The sequence below is a fragment of the Coregonus lavaretus genome (genome assembly GCF_964263955.1).
Source record: "Coregonus lavaretus genome assembly, chromosome: 11".
NCBI lineage: Eukaryota > Metazoa > Chordata > Actinopteri > Salmoniformes > Salmonidae > Coregonus > Coregonus lavaretus.
The window spans coordinates 15,355,144-15,376,115 of NC_139998.1; the positions used below are offsets into that span (position 1 = coordinate 15,355,144).

Consider the following 20,972-nt stretch of genomic DNA (forward strand, 5'->3'; position numbering starts at 1 on the left):
TGACCACTCCAATAGAACCCAAGGAATTGTCTTCAGCCTTGATTCCGCTCATATAAGATTAAACCTTTGCCTATGCATTAGATCAACTTTGTCCATACAGTCCTCCATGTCCACTCCTCCTGCTGTGTAGATGTCTACAGGCTTGGTCGTTACTAGGGTGCAATTAATGACATGAAACATTCTGAACATTGCAAATAGAAATAGAATGAATAGAGCTGACACAATTGCCTATTCCACAGACGACAGACTATTATATCTGTTCTAATTCATACATTTCTATCTGAGCATTCTGTAACGTTACATCATGAACAGGCCCGAGGTCTACTCCTCTGCCCTTCCATGCCCTGGCCCCAGGCCTACTGCTCAGCCTGGCTGAAGTCGTAGCAGAAGTTGAAGTTGCTGGGGGGTTTGGGCACCGGCGGGGCAGTGTCTGGGATGGGCACGTTCTCCAGATCCAGGAGGCGGAGCTTGATCTCCATAGAGAGCAGGATCTCCAGCTCGCTCCTCATGCACTCACTGCTCATGTCCCGTCCCAGGAGCACGCTCAATCCATCCGTCCACAGGCAGAACTGAGAGCGAGACAGAGATCATCTTTGTTATTCGACCATAATGTTTACTTTGGTAGTGTATGTGCTTTAACTTTCCACACCAAGTTGAATTGAGATTAAGAGGGACGAGAGATAGAGATATAGACAGAGAGAGCGAGTGAGAGAGAGAGACAGAATGATCTATGTGAACGAGTACAGACACTAGCTCCTGTGACATCACTACTCACGTCTGTTCTGGATGAGGCAATAAAGTTGAGGCTGTACTCCTCCACGTCATATGTGATGCTGAATGCCAGGTCCAACACTTCCTGCAGAAGGACACAGCACAATGTAGTTTATGGAGGGCCAGGTACATAGCGTGAAAGAGGAAGTTAGGGCTAGGGCCGAGGGAGTGTTCAGGGGCCGTTGTCGGTGGAGAAAGTGATGGTGGTGCACTAACCTTGGTCTGTTTGCCCTTGTACTCCTTCATGTGAGGGCAGTCTTTCCCTGTCAGCAGTGCTTTGATATCTGCCACAGGAACTGCGAGAGAAAACGAGGAAGAGCAGGTTTACCGGCATACCTCAGCTTTAAACACAGAGCCAATGTAATTTCAGTGTCGAGGCCATAGAATTAAGGATTACAACACTCATTTAATAGAATCTCTATGGTCAAGGCAGTGTCAAGGCTACAGTGGAAGAGTATATTGCTGTTAGTAATAACTCACTCTTCTCCTGGAGACTCTCGATGGTGGGTGTTTCTGTGTCCTCCACATCGCCAAAGTGCAGGACTTTGTGATTGGGCGACAAGCGACAGTGCCACAACTTATCTGAAATGACCAATAATAACAAATCATCAGCATGATGTAAGAAAGGCCAGCTATCTGGCTTCATCTACCATCCTTCATTAGTCTCCCTATTTTTCATTGTGTAGGGCTGTCCTGGTAGCTTCCCCCTTTACTTATATCTCTCAATTTCTAATGTGCATGCTCTTAACCTGTCCACCCCTCTCACAGAGGTGCGAGTGGTCTCACCCTGTCTGCGTCGGCTGCTGATCTTGCGGAAGAGGGTTCCCTGACACAGGCGGTTCAGTCTCTGCTGGCGAATCAGCTCCAACAGGTCTGGCTTCAGTCGCTCCTTCAGCTCTCTTCAGGGGACAGGGGTAGAGACATAGAGTCACACCCACTGCAAGTACCATAACACACTCAACATTATTCAATTCAATGAGCTTTATTTGACGTATTAAGTCAGTAACTTGCATTGCAAAAGCAAGGACATATGAATAGATATGGACCAGATGGGATGAGGACAAGTAGGTAAGGTCAGTGCTGCTTGGTTGACTGGGAATGTGTAATTGGGTGTGTAGAATGGGCTGTGGACCTGTGACTGGGAGGGTCACATGACATTTCCAAGCTGTTTGGTGACAAACAGGGCAGACGCAGAGGATAGCAACAGCACTGATTCTGATTCCATAGGGGTGAAAAATACTCTGGACCAGAGACAAAATGGTACACGCTGAAGTATATACACACACACACACTAAAGGGGCTGATCCCTGCCCTCTACGGGCCATTGGAGGAAGTACCGGCTTACGAGGGTTTGTGTGTGTCATAGAGAGAGCAAGAAAAATATTCTGCTGAACAATTTAAGGACTTACAATACAGGCGGAGCGAGGGTCTCTTCTTGGTGCAACCGCTCCGTCTGGCGTAGTTTGAGGATCTCACTGTAGTTCAGGGCATTCACCTTATTCTTAAACAGCTCCAGAGACGTGGGCTTACTGGACAGCGTCCTGGTGATCTGCTCACGCACAACCTGCATTACCTACAGATGGACAGAGTCAGTCAACATTGATTATTTAAAGAGAAAACACACCAGCTATGTTATGACTGTAGACATGGTTTCTCTGGTGGGTTATAAGACAATTCAAAAGCCCTTAGGTGGGTCACAATGCAAACAAGTTTGGGAACCATTGAGTTATATTAAAGTATACAGTATATCTTAGTGTATGTACTGTATATTGTGACGTCACGAGAGGCTACACAGCTTTCAGCGGGGTTGCTCAAGTAGTGCAAGGAGACAAGGTTCAAACAAAACAAGGATTTTATTATAGGTCTTGGGAAATTAACGAAAATATAACAAAATTCTGTTCTCTTGTGGCTCTTTAAGGGTTAACAGTTCAGGGATGTCTCTTCCACATCCAAAATCATAATTCTCACTCGCTCAGATAACTTTTCCCCAGCCTTACTGTAGTCCACGTTGCAGCTAGTGGCCAACCCAGCAAAAAGTCCTTCCAAATGTCTCTCCCGTAGTTCCACAGGCGAATATATCCAAAGGTGAGTATTTCCCAAAGGTAAGTATCTCCAAATCCTTATATCCCTCATGGAAGTGGACGTGCAGCACTCTTGTCCTCCAGAGAGCCCAGGTTGGAGACTGTGTTACTTCACAACCCACACACTCACTCTCAGTGTGTCTCTTCCCTTCAAAACCTCCAGCTCATCAGCTCCTGATCTGTTTCAGCTGCGTGGGAAGATTGGCCATAGAGGGGTGGAGTTCCCGACCATACCAGCAGATGGAGCCATAGCTGTCTGGGTTTGCAGCCACCTCAGGGGGATGTAACGTCCCTCCAGGACACAGCCTCTCGTGACATCACACATCCCCCTCCTCGGGACCGACGTCCTCGTCGGGGTAAAGGCAGCGAAGAAGGCATCACGCCGGGAGAGGGCGTCCGCATTGCCGTGGTGCTTGCCAGCCCTGTGGACAACAGAAAAGTTAAACGGTTGCAAGCTCAAAAACCATCTGGTTACTCTACTGTTTGATTCCTTGTTCTTGGCCATCCACTGCAGAGGGGCGTGATCAGATACCACCATGAAACGTTGGCCCAGGAGATAGAACCGAAGGGACTCCAGGGCCCAGACTACAGCCAGACATTCTTTCTCCACCGTTGAATAGTTCTTCTCTCTGGGAAGTAACTTTCTGCTTAGGTAGAGAATGGGATGTTCTTCACCTTCATGTGCCTGGGTGAGGACAGCACCCAGACCCACCTCCGAAGCATCCGCTTGGACAATGAATTCCTTCTTGAAGTCTGGTGCCACCAGGATCGGACTGGAGCAGAGTGCTCGCTTCAGGTTGAGGAAAGCCGCCTCCGCCGCAGGGTTCCACTTCACCATTCGTGAGTGGCGTTTGGTCGTCAGCTCCGTCAACGGTGCAGCTATGGTAGCAAAATCTGCAATAAAGCGTCTATAGTAGCCAGCGAGGCCCAAAAATGACCTTACTTGCTTCTTGGTGATGGGCTGCGGCCAGTCCTGTATGGCCCGCAGTTTGGCTTCCTGTGGTTTGACCAACCCCCGCCCAATGGTGTACCCCAGGTAGTTTGTCTCACTGAAGGCCAGCTTGCACTTCTTCGGGTTTGCCGTGAGCCCTGCTTCCCTGAGCGAATCCAGCACCGCTTGTACCCGGGGTATGTGGCTGGCCCAATCCGGACTTTGTATAACAACATCATCCAAGTAAGCCGCTGCGTACCTCTTGTGGGGCGCAAGGACTCGATCCATCAGGCGTTGGAACGTGGCAGGTGCCCCGTGGAGACCAAACGGAAGTCGGGTATACTGGTAGAGCCCCTCCGGGGTGGCAAAGGCTGTCTTCTCCTTGGACGCCGGGGTCAGGGGTACCTGCCAGTAGCCTTTTGTGAGATCAAGAGTGGTTAGGAAACGAGCATGCCCCAAGGAGTCTATTAAATCATCGACACGAGGCATTGGGTATGCATCAAATTCAGACACTTCATTCAACTTTCGATAGTCATTACAAAATCGTACTGAACCGTCTGGCTTGGGAACTAGTACGATGGGACTTGCCCAGGCACTGTGGGACTCTTCGATTACTCCCAACTCCAGCATCTTCCTTACCTCCTTCTGTATAACCACTTTACGAGCCTCTGGCACGCGGTACGGGCGCTGGTTTACCGTTCGTCCAGGCATGGTGCGGATCTCATGTTGGACCACCTCTGTGTGACCGGGAAGGGAGGAGAAGACATCCTGGTTCTGCTCCACGAGTTCCAGGGCCATCTGTCGTTGATGTGGGGACAGATTTGGACCCAGCTGAACCTCTTCTCGCGCCGGTTCCTTGGTCTCTGTGGGGGGTAGACAGCTGAACATCGCCTCTCTGGCGTGCCACTTCTTTAAAAGGTTAACATGATAAATCTGCTCAGTTTTTCTTTTATCTGGTTGCCTCACCTTGTAGTTTACTTCTCCCACGCGTTCAATGACCTCATATGGTCCTTGCCAGGTTGCCAGGAATTTACACTCAACGGTTGGCACCAGGACCAGCACTCTGTCCCCCGGCTTAAACTCCCTGGGTTGAGCAGATCTGTTGTAGGCGGCTTGCTGTTGCCGCTGACTGGCCTCCAGGTGTTCCCGCATCATGGGATAGATGGCCTTCATTCTCTCCCTCATAGCCCCGACATGGTCGATCAGTGTCCGCTGTTGGCATGGCTGCTCCTCCCAGGCCTCCTTGGCGATGTCGAGCAGTCCTCTGGGTCTGTAGGAAAGCAAGAGCTCAAAGGGTGAAAAACCAGTAGAAGACTGAGGTACCTCTCTCACCGCAAATAATATGTATGGTAACAGCTGATCCCAGTTGCGCCCATCTTCCCCTACTGCTTTCCGCAGCATGGATTTTAGTGTTTTGTTAAAACGTTCGACTAGACCATCTGTCTGGGGGTGGTAGACCGAGGTTCTCAGCTGTTTGATTTTCAGTAAAGCACAGAGTTCTTTCATCACCCTGGACATGAATGGAGTCCCTTGGTCCGTCAATATCTCTTTTGGGATTCCCAGACTAGTTGAGAGACGGAACAGCTCCTTGGCGATTTGTCTGGATGTAGCCTTCCTCAGCGGAATTGCCTCCGGGTACCGGGATGCATAGTCCAGAATGACCAGAATGTATTGATGTCCCCTGGAACTTTTCGGTAAGGGCCCGACTATGTCTAATCCAATCCTCTCAAAAGGAGTTTCGATAATGGGCAAGGGAATGAGCGGGTTTCTATATGTGGGCTTTGGCGCAACCTGCTGACACTCAGGGCAACTACGGCAGTAGTTCTCTATCTCTTTGTGTACTCCTGGCCAAAAGAAACGTTGCATGATTCTTTCCTTAGTCTTCTCTACCCCCAAGTGGGCCCCTAGCGGGTGTGTGTGTGCTAGGTTGAGTACTGTGGCCCGATAGGGCTGTGGCACGAGGAGCTGTTCATGCACTTCATCATTTTTCTTGACTATCTGATATACTAACCCCCGGTTTACTGCGAAATGGGGGTAAGTAGGGTTTGTCTTATCACCTAACACTACACCTTCTAATACCTGCACATTTCTTAAGGCATTTGCAAGAGTAGGATCTTGTAATTGAGCCGTACCATACTGGCCTGTGAGAGGGGGAAGCTCTTGGGTGCCTGGGACGTCTTCTTCACTGGAGAACGGAGCACTTTCCTGGGCTGCGTTCTCTTCTCCCGTATCCGGACCAGTCTCTGTGTCGGTCTGGGCACCTGCCATCCCTATCAGAGCCCGGGCGGGAGTGAGTAATTCGGAGGATTGCACCGGAGCCTTCCCAGGATGAGTCTTGCCTCTCCGTTTCCGAGGTACTCGGGTTATCCTCTCCTGAGACTCTCTCCAGAGTGGGTAAAAGGCTGGGCAGTCTCGTCCAATTAGGACAGGGACGGGGAGGGAATCAACCACCCCCGCCGTCGTGTGTATGGTTCCCCGTGTGCTGGTCATTGTAAGTTCAGTAATGGGGTATTCTCTGGTGTCTCCATGGACACAGGAAACTGGGAGGACTTTCCCCGGGGTCAGACACGTTGGGCCCACCAAATCCTTACGCACCAGGGTGACCCGGCTACCAGAATCCAGTAAGGCCTCCACATCATGGTGATTCACAGTTACCGGGCAGGTGGGGGGTCGATCTGGGCCGCCATCTACGACTCCCAAGAGCGAGGCAACACGGTGTGTGGGTGCTGAGCTGGAGGACTCCGCAGTGGGCATAGGTTCATCGGCTGGTTTCCCACACTGCCAGGAGATATGTCCCATCTCCCCACACCGGTAACACTGTCGAGTTTCCCCCTCCTGGTGTACTCTTCTTGGACCCGCCTGGTTTCTGGCTCCCCCTGGAGCCGGGATAAGTCCTGACGTGGCTGGGTTCGAGACCTTGGGGTCCTTTGGACGGGTTCTTCCCATTTGTGGTGGGGCCGCACTCCTGGGGTCTTTTCGGGAAGCATTCAGCATCTCCGCTGTGGCCTGGTACTTTTCCACAGCTTCCACAGTCAGATCAGCCGTGGTCAAGGCCTGTTGACTGATGAACCGTTTTGCCTCATAAGGCAGGGCGCGTAGGTAACGATCCACCACAACGGCCTCCACCACCGCCGCTGCTGTATTCCTCTGCGGATCCAGCCATTTCCTTGCGATTCGGACAAGTTCATGCATCTGCGCCCGAGGAGGTTGGTCTGGTTGGAAGGTCCAGCTGTGAAAGCGCTGGGCCATACCAAACTTTGTGAGTCCATATCTGCTGAGGATCTCAGACTTCAGGGCATCATAGTCAGTAACCTGGTCAGGGCCCAGGTCCCGGACAGCATTCAGCGATTCCCCGGTTAGGAAGGGGGCTAACAGACCAACCCACTGTTGCTTGGGCCAGGCTTCCCTAGTGGCCGTGGCCTCAAATGCATGCAGGTATGCCTCAATGTCATCGGTAGCTCCCATCTTAGATATAAAGTCACTTGCCTTTATTGGGCGGGTATTTTGGACAACCCTCTGTCTCTGCAACTGCAATTCCTCTGCCTTCAGAAGGTTGGCTTTCTTTTGCTCCTCCAAGAGAGCCACGTTTGCTTGCATCTGGGCTTGCTGGCCAGCAACAAGGGCTTTCAATATGTCCTCCATTTCAGTCGGCGGGGAGCCTACGGCCAACTTGGAAAACTGGGTGATCAAACCTTCGGTATCCTCCTCTGACATGCACTATTAACGCTTGAGCTTGCCCGTATTCTCCACCATCTGTGACGTCACGAGAGGCTACACAGCTTTCAGCGGGGTTGCTCAAGTAGTGCAAGGAGACAAGGTTCAAACAAAACAAGGATTTTATTATAGGTCTTGGGAAATTAACGAAAATATAACAAAATTCTGTTCTCTTGTGGCTCTTTAAGGGTTAACAGTTCAGGGATGTCTCTTCCACATCCAAAATCATAATTCTCACTCGCTCAGATAACTTTTCCCCAGCCTTACTGTAGTCCACGTTGCAGCTAGTGGCCAACCCAGCAAAAAGTCCTTCCAAATGTCTCTCCCGTAGTTCCACAGGCGAATATATCCAAAGGTGAGTATTTCCCAAAGGTAAGTATCTCCAAATCCTTATATCCCTCATGGAAGTGGACGTGCAGCACTCTTGTCCTCCAGAGAGCCCAGGTTGGAGACTGTGTTACTTCACAACCCACACACTCACTCTCAGTGTGTCTCTTCCCTTCAAAACCTCCAGCTCATCAGCTCCTGATCTGTTTCAGCTGCGTGGGAAGATTGGCCATAGAGGGGTGGAGTTCCCGACCATACCAGCAGATGGAGCCATAGCTGTCTGGGTTTGCAGCCACCTCAGGGGGATGTAACGTCCCTCCAGGACACAGCCTCTCGTGACATCACAATATGTTTTCATATATTTCAGTAGATAGCTATTGTGTGAATGTGGGTTTGAGTTGAGAGAAAGCAGACTGTTCCCGCTCTTTGCACTGCTGGGCACAGTGACGCTTACACACTCAGACAAGGCTTGACCTCGGTCACCCCAAAACAAGAGCTCTCTGAGGCGAAGGCCACATGACAAACACAGGAGAGAGGAAACGCGGAAGGGTGCATGTGCGTGCGTGCATGTGAGAGAGGAAAATCTATGTTTCTCTCTACCAGCTTTGGCCACAGTTTCAAAATCCATCACAGAAATCTATGAGAACACACCAAACCCAACACAATTCGATCAACCCCCACTCACACTTTCCTCCCTTCGGTCTCTCTCCCTTTATCTCTCTCCGTCTCAGTGTGTCCATACTCTGAATGTCTCTCAATGACACTGCTCTTGACAGCAAATCAGCCGTCGCCATGGGAATGTCATTTTTTTTGTGCATCATGGTAACCCCATACCCCCTCCAAAGTACAGCAGCACTTTCATGAAATGATACTGCATGTACAGATTTGTTGAGCACACAATAACCATGAATTACAGAGTATCCATGGAGAGCCCAGTATCTATGGAACAAGAAGTATGGCGCAAACAATGTTTAGCAATGGAGCCCTCTATGGAGTAAGTAGTATCTGCTGTGCATGCAGCACGCATCAGGCACAGTTGTATTTACCAGCAGAAAGTATATTTGGACCAATTCATCCCAATGCCTCTGTGCTGATGTTAAATCTAAAATAATCAAGCCTCAAAAGAAATTAGAGGTAATAGAATGCAAAACATAACAAAATACAGGTAACTGCCAAAATAAAGAAAACACTTGAGTAAATGGGGGATACAAAGTATATTGAAAGCAGGTGCTTCCACACAGGTGTGGTTCCTGAGTTAATAAAGCAATTCAAACATCCCATCATGCTTAGTGTCATGTATAAAAATGTCCAGTTGCCCATTATTTTGGCTACCATGGCTAGAAGAAGAGATATCAGTGACTTGAAAGAGGAGTCTCAAAGGAGCAGAGGGGGTTTAAAGGGTGTGAGTGTGTTCGCGTCTCAGAGTAACAGAGACTGCCCTAGCGGTGGAGGTTTCAGTGAGGAGGCAGACAAATGGACCCAGTGCAGTGCCCAGGGGTGGGCTTTTATTAGTGGAGAAGAGGCACCAAAACTATGTACACCTATGTACAAACAAAATAAACATGCTCAGTTGGTAGAGCATGGCGTTTGCAATGCCAGGGTTGTGGGTTCGATTCCCATGGGGGGCCAGTATGATTTTTATTAATTTTTTTATGTATGCACTCACTAACTGTAAGTCGCTCTGGATAAGAGTGTCTGCTAAATGACTCAAATGTAAAAATTGGTAAACTGAAAATATATCAAGGTTGAGCTCAATAAACACCAGGCCTCAATAATACCTGTCCGCAACCATGTAGCAACCTGTCCCCTCTCTGCCCAAGACTTAAGTATGGTACCTGGGATACTTCTGCATGGACCATACCATTACAACCAATAACAAATGAATGGCATAAATACACAAATGAAATTATCAATCACCATATTCAGGAAATCACATTGACAATTCAGATATACACACACTTCAATTAATAGTGCAGAACCCTGCATAAACCAGAAATAACCCCAGGGAACATTCATATCCTCCTGGGATTTGGCCAGCTTGGCATAACCCACCACACAGGAAAAGTTGCACTTCAGACCGCGGACCTGGCTTGCCAACCCTCCTGATGCAGCAGGAAGGAATAATTCACCTCTTCAATCAATGAGGATTAACAGGTACGTTTTTAAACATACTGTACATATTACTAAAAACTGTACAACCAGTGACCGCTAAACAAATATTCTATATTAAAACACAGAATTGGACATTGATATACTACAACACAGCAACTACATTACACAGCACTTTATAGTAATCAAATAATTCTAAAGAAGCCTTCAAAACCGTACTAATACGTAATAGCCATGTAATATACATGTATTAATCCACGTAGGCAGAAAAAAATATTTACTACAACACATCCAAGGAGAATGGCACTAAAACTGTAACTAAAATTGAGACAGTAATTGTATATTCTGAAAAATACTTGAACAAAACAAAGCTTTCAGTGACACCTCGCTTAAATGCCCCCAAGCGTCATCCTGTGTAACAACATTATTCACATACTGTGTAAAGACCACATACAAATGACAAATGAACAAAAATAGAGTATCTCACCTCCATGTGTCCTTCAAGTACAAGCCAGAGGCCAATAATGTTAGTTCCACAGTCAAGAGAGAGAGAAAGAAAGAGAGAGAAAGAAAGAGAGCTATGAGAGGAGAGAAACAGTAGAGGGGGATGAGAGAGTATCACCTTTATGGCATCAGCAGTCCAGAGAATAGGTTATTTTGTAAACAGACACCCTGACAGTCACACACACCCGCGTCCGCCCCCTCTCTCCCCTGCCGTCACTCCTCTGGTTTAACCAATAGAAAGAGGAGAACCCCAGTACAGGAGACTGTTACCTCAGCCATAGTGAGGAGCAGCTGTCTCTGTTCCCTCACAACCCAGCAATGTGTGTGTGTGTGTGTGTGTGTGTGTGTGGAGGATGACTGTTATTGGAGGGAAAGTGTGTGAGGGGGGTCTCACACATACACACACATAGCCCTAGTTGGAGGCCCCCAGCTGGCAGCAGCGTGTTGCCAGGAGTGATTAACGGCTGAAATCGACAGCACAGTTAGGGGTTTATTGGAGGGAAGAGGGAGAGAGAGAGAAAGAGAGGGAGAGACATGGTTTGTGATCGAATGAGTAGAGAGAAACAGAGACTGCAACAGAGGTAGAGGATGAGGTAGTAAACGCCAAATATACACTCTCAGAAAAAAGGGTTTACCTGGAACCAAAAGGGGTTATTCAAAGGGTTATCCTATGGGGACAGCCAAATAACTATTTTGGTTCTAGAGAGCACATTTTTCTCTAAGAGTGTAGAATCTCATTATGGGTTGTTGACAGTCTGACTAAGGTGTTGAATCTTCTGTGAGACAGGCATAGTGGAGACAGATACCCCTCACTCTTCAAGCAGTAAATGACACGTTCTCTCAGCACCAGTACTCTGCATTCATCCCCTTAACATTTCTCATCAGACCTAACTGACTCAAGGATGAACAAATCTAAAAGAGGAGATAAGAAATACACATAGGGAGATGCCTTTGCTTTGCACCCCCCCTTCCGCCCTCTCTCTCTCTTTTTTACATGGCTGACCACTGTCCATCTCTCCATTGTCAGCGTCCAGAGGTTTTTATCTTGTGTAATTACTGCTGATGGAACCAATTGATTGTGAAGGGCCTTTCTCCCTCGCTCTGATTCTGCTATGGAGTGGGATTCTCTTTGTGCTTCTAATGCCCCATTGTCCCTGCTCCACGGGATTGTGGGAGGCAGCAGAGGGCGCAACACAATGAAGGGGCCTGCTGGCTGGACACTTGCTCCAACCCAAAAGGTCAAAAGGTTAAGGGTTTATGACTAGAGAGCACTTTGTAAAACATGGGCCTGTTGTGTGGTTTTGGTGTTGTTGTTGGGTATTCATAAATAGTTCTGTCTGAGGGAGTCCAGTGTAGTTAACATTAGAAAGGAGATAGCCTGGATTGGGTCCATCCAGCAGTCTTGCCTACATTTCCCTAGCACGGTATCTATACATTTAGCAGCCAGTCGATATTCCATTGTGGTGGCCATTCTGGATGACTAATCAATGTCCTGTTCTAACGATTACAACTGATTAATTATACCCCAGCTGGTTATCTCCCACAGCCCTCTATAGATTAAACTCTGTGTTTCATCCTCTGTGTGGCTGTGGCAGATGCAGCTGGATGGTATTATCCTGCATACTGTGCTTGGATACTATGCTTCCATGGTGGCTCACAGGACACAGAGCGCTTGTTACTGTTTTCAGTGTAGTGCAAGCAGGTAAATGCCATTCCACTCTGGATGCCATGCAGTGCTTTGATGTCAGATTTTCTAAATTAGATTACCACTTTGCCGCTCCATGGTTGGCAATGTAAACAAATAGACCATCTATCAGACGAATCACTGCAACACGCTTGGACATGATATACAACATACACTATATATACACACAAAATTAAGTGGACACCCCTTCAAATTAGTGGATTCGGCTTTTCAGCCACACCCGTTGCTGAAAGGTGTATAAAATTGAGCACACAGCCTTGCAATCTCCATAGACAAACATTGGCAGTATAATGGCCTTACTGAAGAGCTCAGTGACTTTCAACGTGGCACCGTCATAGGATGCCACCTTTCCAACAAGTCAGTTCGTCAAATGTGTGCCCTGCTAAAGCTGTCCCGGTCAACTGTAGGTGCTGTTATTGTGACGTGGAAACGCCTAGGAGCAACAACGGCTCAGCCGCGAAGTGGTAGGCCACACAAGCTTACAGAAAGGGACTGCTGAGTGCTGAAGCGCATAGCTAGTAAAAATCGTCTGTCCTCGGTTGCAACACTCACTAGCGAGTTCCAAACTGCCTCTAGAAACAACATTAGCACAAGAACTGTTCATTGGGAGCTTCATGAAATGGGTTTCCATGGCTGAGCAGCCAAACACAAGCCTAAGATCACCAATGCGTAATGCCAAGTGTCGGCTGGAGTGGTGTAAAGCTCACCACCATTGGACTCTGGAGCAGTGGAAATGCGTTCTCAGGAATGAAGAATCACGTTTCACCATCTGGCAGTCCAACGAACAAATCTGGGTTTGGCGGACGCCAGGAGAACGCTACGTGCACAAATGCATAGTGCCAACTGTAAAGTTTGGTGGAGGAGTAATAATGGTCTGGGGCTGCTTTTCATGGTTCAGGCTAGGCCCCTTAGTTCCAGTGAAGGGAAATCTTAACGCTACAGCATACAATGACATTCTAGACGATTCTGTGCTTCCAACTTTGTGGAAACAGTTTGGGGAAGGCCCTTTCCTGTTTCAGCATGACAATGCATGACTGTGCACAAAGCGAAGTCCATACAGAAATGGTCTGTCGAGATCGGTGTGTAAGAACTTGACTGGTCTGCACAGAGCCCTGACCTCAACCCAATCGAACACCTTTGGGATGAATTGGAACGCCGATTACGAGCCAGGCCTAATTGCCCAACATCAGTGCCCGACCTCACTAATGCTCTTGTGGCTGAATGGAAGCAAGTCCCTGCAGCAATGTTCCAATATCTAGTGGAAAGCCTTCCCAGAAGAGTGGAGGCTGTTATAGCAGCAAAGGGGGACCAACTCCATATTAATGCCCACGATTTTGGAATGAGATGTCCGACGAGCAGGTGTCCACATACTTTTAGTCAGGTAGTCTACCTGCTAGCTACCTGTAGATATGCTCCCTGTACCCTTCAACTACTTTGTTTCAAATAGTAAGAGACTGTTTCTTGTACTCATACATTAGAGTTCAGTATGGGAAAAGGGTGAGTTAGAGTGAGATAGACGTGATGCTGAGACATGGGGTGGGATTTAGACATGGAGAAAGAGTGAGATATAGAGTGACATTGAGGTGTGGGTTGTGTTACCTTGTGAAAGTCCTCCTGCGTGGCTCTCATCTCCTTCCAGGTCTTATTGAGCAGCTGGATGCAGATGCAGAAGAGCTCGTCCAGCAGCTGGTCCTGAGAGAAGAAGATGGGGTGGTAGTCTGAACCTGTCTCTGAGGCTGGTGAGTGAGAGAGAGAGAGAGAGAGAGAGAAGCACTATGAGACCTGAGCCTGTCTCTAGGGGGGAGAGGGAGACAGGAGCACTATGAGACCTGTGATAGTCTGAACCTGTCTCTGAGGCTAGGGCAGAGAGAGAGGAACACAATGACCCAAATATGCCTACATACCAATAGTATACTTTTCTACAGTAGTATGCACACACACTGTACACATACACAGTACATACAAACAGATGTATTATCTTAATTTGATCACCCTGTTGCAGGAGAACTTTCCTGCAATGCAGGACATTTGAAACTTGTAGTGTATTGGAGGTTTAAAAAGGCTTCTGAAGTTTGTAATTTCCACTGTGAAATTTCAGACTTGATTTTCCCTTGTGAAAAATGTATCAACACCTACAAAATGTCCATGAATTATAATCCACATAATAATTCACATTTCCTGTTGCTGTAGGATTATTTTCTTGCTGTAGCAAACTGGCTCAAATTAACATAGATCCTACATCTGTATGTATCCAGTACAGACACAAAGCACACATGTACAGCTGTATCCATACTGTGTGAACTCACACCAGCATATAGACACAAACAGCTGAAAGTCATTAGAAAAACGTGCATGACATCAGTGGACAAAAAAAGCATGACCTGGCTTATATACAGCGCATTCGGAAGTATTCAGACCCCTTGTCTTTTTCCACATTTTGTTACGTTACAGCCTTATTCTAAAATGGATTAAGTTGTTTTTTATTTAATCAATCTACACACAATACCCCATAATGACTAAGCAAAAACAGGTTTTTAGAGATTTTTGCAAATTTATGAAAAATTTAAAACTGAAATATCACATTTACATAAGTATTCAGACCCTTTCCTCAGTACTTTGTTGAAGCACCTTTGGCAGTGATTACAGCCTTGAGTCTTCTTGGGTATGACGCTACAAGCATGGCACACCTGTATTTGGGGAGTTTCTCCCATTCTTCTCTGCAGATCCTCTCAAGCTCTGTCAGGTTGGATGGGGAGCGTCGCTGCACAGCTATTTTCAGGTCTCTCCAGAGATGTTCGATCGGATTCAAGTCCAGGCTCTGGCTGGGCCACTCAAGGACATTCAGAGACTTGTCCTGAAGCCACTCCTGCGTTGTCTTGGCTGTGTGCTTAGGGTTGTTGTCCTGTTGGAAGGTGAACCTGAGCGCTCTGGAGCAAGTTTTCATCAAGGAACTCTCTATACTTTGCTCTGTTCATCTTTCCCTCAATCCTGGCTAGCCTCCCAGTCCCTGCTGCTGAAAAACATCCCCACAGCATGATGCTACAACCACCATGCTTCACCGTAGGGATGGTGCCAGGTTTCTTCCAGACGTGACGGTTGGCATTCAGGCCAAAGAGTTCAATCTTGGTTTCATCAGACCAGAGAATCTTGTTTTTCATGGTCTGAGAGTCCTTTAGGTAACTTTTGGAAAACTCCAAGCAGGCTGTCATGTGCCTTTTACTGAGGAGTGGCTTCCGTCTGGCCACTCTACCATAAAGGCCTGATTGGTGGTACTGTGCTGCAGAGATGGTTGTCCTTCTGGAAGGTTCTCTCATCTCCACAGAGGAACTCTGGAGCCCTGACCAAGGCCCTTCTCCCCCGATTGCTCAGTTTGGCCGGGCGGCCAGCTCTAGAAAGAGTCTTGGTGGTTCCAAACTTCTTCCATTTAAGAATGATGGAGGCCACTGCATTCTTGGGGACCTTCAATGCTGCAGACATTTTTTGGTACCCTTCCCCAGATCTGTGCCGACACAATCTTGTCTCAGAGCTCTACGGACAATTCCTTCGACCCCATGGCTTGGTTTTTGGTTCTGCAGAGAAGAATGGGAGAAACTCCCCAAATACAGGTGTGCCAAGCTTGTAGCGTCATACCCAAGAAGACGAGGCTGTAGTCGCTGCCAAAGGTGCTTCAACAAAGTACTGAGTAAAAGGTCTGAATACTTATGTAAATGTGATATTTCTGTTGTTTATCTTTAATACATTTGCTAAAATTAAAAGAAAAACTGTTTTTGCATTGTCATTATGGGGTATTGGGTGTAGATTGATGAGGGAAAAATGTTATTTAATCCATTTTAAAATAAGGCTGTAATGTAACAAAATGTGGAAAAAGGGAAGGGGTCTGAATACTTTCTGAATGCACTGTACATGTAGGACCACATGAACTAGCTCAGGCTGACTTACGGGGCTCTCCGATGCGTAGGATCTCACACAGGATGAGAGTCAGCTGGATGCTGCTGCGGGCGAATGGACATTCGTGCTTATCCTCCCTACTGCTGTTCTCCAGAACAAACTAAGAGACACACACACAGAGAGAGAGAGAGAGAGAGAGAGAGAGAGAGAGAGAGAGAGAGAGAGAGAGAGAGAGAGAGAGAGAGAGAGAGAGAGAGAGAGAGAGAGAGAGAGAGAGAGAGAGAGAGAGAGAGAGAGAGAGAGAGAGAGAGAGAAATTGTCTGAGGATGACACACATACTTAACCTGCACCCTAACAAAGACCCATGTTTGTCCCTTTAACTCCCTCCCACCCTCCGTTCCCATCCTTTCTCTTCCTTTTCTCTCCCTCTTTTCACCCTGCTGTAGGCATCGGGGTAGCGGGAGGCGAAGTGGGCCATGGTGTCCAGGGCCAGCAGGCCAGGAGGTGCCCGGAGCAGGTCCTGACCTGGGTTACTGTTGTTCTGGAGAGAGAGAGGACAGAACAGTGATAAAACACACTCTGTGTATGGTGGGAGACAATGAAGAATGGTATAGATAAGAATAAGACTCAGACAAGTTTAGTAACTGTAAGTAAGTGATAAGAGTGGAATCACAACATCTGATAGAGGGACCATTATATCAACCAGCAATGGTTGGTATAGATGAGAATAGGACTCTGTTGAAAGTAACAGCTGATTGTTGACAGTAAGTGAGAGACGAGGTGAGTGAAGAGACACAGAGGCCCAGTGAGGGGGACTGAATGAGGTGGTGGTAAGTAGAATCTCATGGAGTAGACTCACAGAGAAGCCCAGCTTCTGGAACTCCTTGGCACAGAGAGAGCGTCGTCGCTCATGACTCAAGCTGTTCTCACTCTCCATCTCAAAGGCAGCCTGCCGCAGGCCGTGTAGAATCTCCCTCTGGTCCTGGAGGAGGAAGGGGGAAGAAGGAGAGGAGGAGAGGGATGGACCGATAACAGTAGATGTAGACAAAGAGGTAATGAGAAAGAGTATATACTCTAAGTGGATTTCAAGGATACTTATTCAGCACTTCTCACAAAGCTCCTCTCGCCTGTAGTGGGAAGAGACAGTGGTTTGCTGTGGTTAGGGGGATCATCTAACTCACCTGGTTGTAGGAGTCCAGGGGCATTCTCATGCGAGGCTCCAGGTGGTTCAGAGTGACAGACTGGAGGACGTACAGGTAGTGGGCCATCTCATCCCCCACGGAGGCAGAACTATGGATGATGTTCTGTGGATCACAGGTTCAAGACAGAGCAGTATTTACTATGGATAAAGTGACTGAAAGAAGACTAAAAAACAAAAACAATTTCTGCTACAACAACAATTGCATTTTCCCTATTTTGATATTCTACTGGGAGCAATGACAGTCAGGTATCATTGTACCTCAATCTTGGAACATTCAAGATGGCTTTACCTTATAGATGTACTGTCGAAGATTCTTTTTCCCTAGGAAGACAAACAACTCCTGAAAAGCAATAGTGTGTGTTATTACCTGATAATTACCACTAGTACCATCACTTATTAATAATGAAATGCAGTGACACTACTTCCCCACAAGGAGGCAGTAAAAGCTATGCGGTCACAAATCAGGTCAGGGTGAGGGACACATCAGGACTTTGCCCCCAGTGGCAGTGACATAATGGTCACATAAATCAGTCCAAAACCTTTTTGTTTTGAACAGACTCACTCAGGCCAGTTAAACTGATTAAAGTGACTTGCACCTCCCTCTGGAAACCAGGGCAGGCGAGGGAAAGAAGAAAGAGAGAGAGAGAGAGAGAGAGAAAGAAAGAGATCCCATTGGTACCTGTCTGTCTGCATCTCCAGCTGTCTGTAGCAGAGCCATGAGGAGGGCCATGGCTTTGGTTTGAATCTGCTGGTTTGTCCTGGAATAAAGAGAGTATGGGTGGGCGTATGAGTGATGGGAGAGAGTAGTATGTGTATGTGTTTTTTAGATGAACAGTAGACGTCAGACACTGGGCAAGCTTAACATTGCATTTTTCAGAGCTACATTCAACTGTAAAAGTATTTAGAGATGGGGTCTCTATGTTTTTAAGCATGTACAGTATAAGCGCGCTCATTCATTGGAGGTATTGCGGGTTGTTTGTTCCCACCTGCTACCCACTTACACCTGTAGATGTGAGAGCAGTCTCTCTAAAGTGACTTCCTGCTTGACCTGCTGGAAGAGGCTGCTGCTGCTCAGCACCATGCTCTCCAGGATGGCCAGGGACACCTGCTGGATAGACACATCCAGCACCATGGCATTGACGAAGCTGGCAATCTGACAGGTACAAGGAGTCAGACACAGGATACAGGGTGAGATACAGTTGAAGTCGGAAGTTTACATACACTTAGGTTGGAGTCATTAAAACTCGTTTTTCAACCACTCCACAAATTTCTTGTTAACAAACTGAAGTTTTGGCAAGTCGGTTAGGACATCTACTTTGTGCATGACACAAGTAATTTTTCCAACAATTGTTTACAGACAGATTATTTCACTTATAATTCACTGTATCACAATTCCAGTGGGTCAGAAGTTTACATACACTAAGTTGACTGTGCCTTTAAACAGCTTGGAAAATTCCAGAAAATGATGTCATGGCTTTAGAAGCTTCTGATAGGCTAATTGACATCATTTGATTCAATTGGAGGTGTACCTGTGGATGTATTTCAAGGCCTACCTTCAAACTCAGTGCCTCTTTGCTTGACATCATGGGAAAATCAAAAGAAATCAGCCAAGACCTCAGAAAAGAAATTGTAGACCTCCACAAGTCTGGTTCATCCTTGGGAGCAATTTCCAAACGCCTGAAGGTACCACGTTCATCTGTACAAACAATAGTACGCAAGTATAAACACCATGGGACCACGCAGCCGTCATACCGCTCAGGAAGGAGACGCGTTCTGTCTCCTAGAGATGAACGTACTTTCGTGCGAAAAGTGCAAATCAATCCCAGAACAACAGCAAAGGACCTTGTGAAGATGCTGGAGGAAACAGGTACAAAATTATCTATATCCACAGTAAAACGAGTCCTATATCGACATAACCTGAAAGGCCGCTCAGCAATGAAGAAAGCACTACTCCAAAACCGCCATAAAAAAGCCAGACTACGGTTTGCAACTGCACATGGGGACAAAGATCGTACTTTGGAGAAATGTCCTCTGGTCTGATGAAACAGAAATGGAACTGTTTGATTGCTTCCTTGCTTGCAAGCTGAAGAACACCATCCCAACCGTGAAGCACGGGGGTGGCAGCATCATGCTGTGGGGGTGCTTTGCTGAAGGAGGGACTGGTGCACTTCACAAAATAGATGGCATCATGAGGAAGGAAAATTATGTGGATATATTGAAGCAACATCTCAAGATATCAGTCAGTAAGTTAAAGCTTGGTCGCAAATGGGTCTTCCAAATGGACAATGACCCCAAGCATACTTCCAAAGTTGTGGCAAAATGGCTTAAGGACAACAAAGTCAAGGTATTGGAGTGGCCATCACAAAGCCCTGACCTCAATCCTATAGAAAATGTGTGGGCAGAACTGAAAAAGCATGTGCGAGCAAGGAGGCCTACAAACCTGACTCAGTTACACCAGCTCTGTCAGGAGGAATGGGCCAAAATTCACCCAACTTATTGTGGGAAGCTTGTGGAAGGCTACACGAAACAATTTAAAGGCATTGCTACCAAATACTAATTGAGTGTATGTAAACTTCTGACACACTGGGAATGTGATGAAAGAAATAAAAGCTGAAATAAATCATTCTCTCTACTATTATTCTGACATTTCACATTCTTAAAATAAAGTGGTGATCCTAACTGACCTAAGACAGGGCATTTTTACTAGGATTAAATGTCAGGAATTGTGAAAAACTGAGTTTAAATGTATTTGGCTAAGGTGTATGTAAACTTCCGACTTCAACTGTAGATACAGGGAGGAGTAGCGCGGGAATGAAAGTGGAATAAAATGGGAATATAAGAGGTTGAAACTATGCATGACTAGTGGTCACCAGAGCTCCTACAGACATTTCTTCAAGGTCGAAGATTACACCCATGAACATTATGGGTCTGGTTTCCAGACACAAATTAAGCCTAGTCCTGGCTTTAAAATCACTCTCAGAAGATTATCTTCATTGAAAGCCCCTTTTAGTCCAGGACTAGGCTTAATCTATGTCCTGGAAACCGACCCTAAATGTATTGTCTAATTCCTTACTCCTGACATTTCTTTATATATCGTCCTCCACTTAGTCTATAGGAGCCAATAGTTGAGGAACCTACCTTCTTGATGAAGACAGCAGAGAGGTTCTCCCATGATACAATCCCATGATCCATCAGCTCCATGAAGCCTGTCAGTGTGTAGGTCATGATCAGAGGGGCCCTTATAAACAAACACAGAACACACACAACTCTGATATCAGAACAGAATATTATAACATCAGCGAATACAATCTTGACATAGAAAACCAGACACCACTGAGCATTTACGCTGATTGGGTTCTAGGTGCCGAGTAGAAGACTAAACCAGACTAAACCATCCCAGGCTGAAACCTTTTCCCATGTTTGGTATGAATGTGTTTCATGCCTCCACTGGGATTCAAGTGGTATAATTGATTCATGGAAAGATGTGTTTTCTAAACAAGGCATGATAGTACATCTTCAAAAGCATGACATCAGGCTCATATACTTGGATCACCCCATCCCATGAGGACTTTGATAAAAATCTTAACCCCATCACTAGCTATGCAACACAAAGCTGCAAATTCTTCACAGCCAATTCTCCATACCAACTTGATGTCCTTTTATGACTCATATAATGCAACTAAAGAACCCAACTACAGCTTCCTTGAATTCCTCCATAGTAACTATGCTAACAGTGTGAGG

At 46.8% G+C, this 20,972-nt stretch overlaps 1 protein-coding gene across 2 annotated transcripts in view; it reads right to left on the reverse strand.

Annotated features, from left to right (window-relative positions):
* LOC311136840 (engulfment and cell motility protein 3-like) overlaps positions 1 to 20,972 on the reverse strand; it is a 41,219-nt gene continuing 20,247 nt past the window's right edge. For both annotated transcript variants that reach the window (XM_084171130.1, XM_084171129.1), the window contains exons 7-21: positions 20,370 to 20,469; positions 18,233 to 18,384; positions 17,911 to 17,989; positions 17,521 to 17,571; positions 17,212 to 17,334; positions 16,890 to 17,012; positions 16,467 to 16,571; positions 16,082 to 16,190; positions 13,742 to 13,878; positions 2,181 to 2,344; positions 1,558 to 1,670; positions 1,252 to 1,353; positions 988 to 1,067; positions 776 to 856; positions 1 to 569 (exon numbers count right to left, since the gene is read on the reverse strand). In XM_084171130.1, the coding sequence (XP_084027256.1) occupies positions 357 to 569; positions 776 to 856; positions 988 to 1,067; positions 1,252 to 1,353; positions 1,558 to 1,670; positions 2,181 to 2,344; positions 13,742 to 13,878; positions 16,082 to 16,190; positions 16,467 to 16,571; positions 16,890 to 17,012; positions 17,212 to 17,334; positions 17,521 to 17,571; positions 17,911 to 17,989; positions 18,233 to 18,384; positions 20,370 to 20,469 (1,732 nt within the window). In that variant the 3' untranslated portion in view covers positions 1 to 356. The remainder of the gene's footprint in view (positions 570 to 775; positions 857 to 987; positions 1,068 to 1,251; positions 1,354 to 1,557; positions 1,671 to 2,180; positions 2,345 to 13,741; positions 13,879 to 16,081; positions 16,191 to 16,466; positions 16,572 to 16,889; positions 17,013 to 17,211; positions 17,335 to 17,520; positions 17,572 to 17,910; positions 17,990 to 18,232; positions 18,385 to 20,369; positions 20,470 to 20,972) is intronic.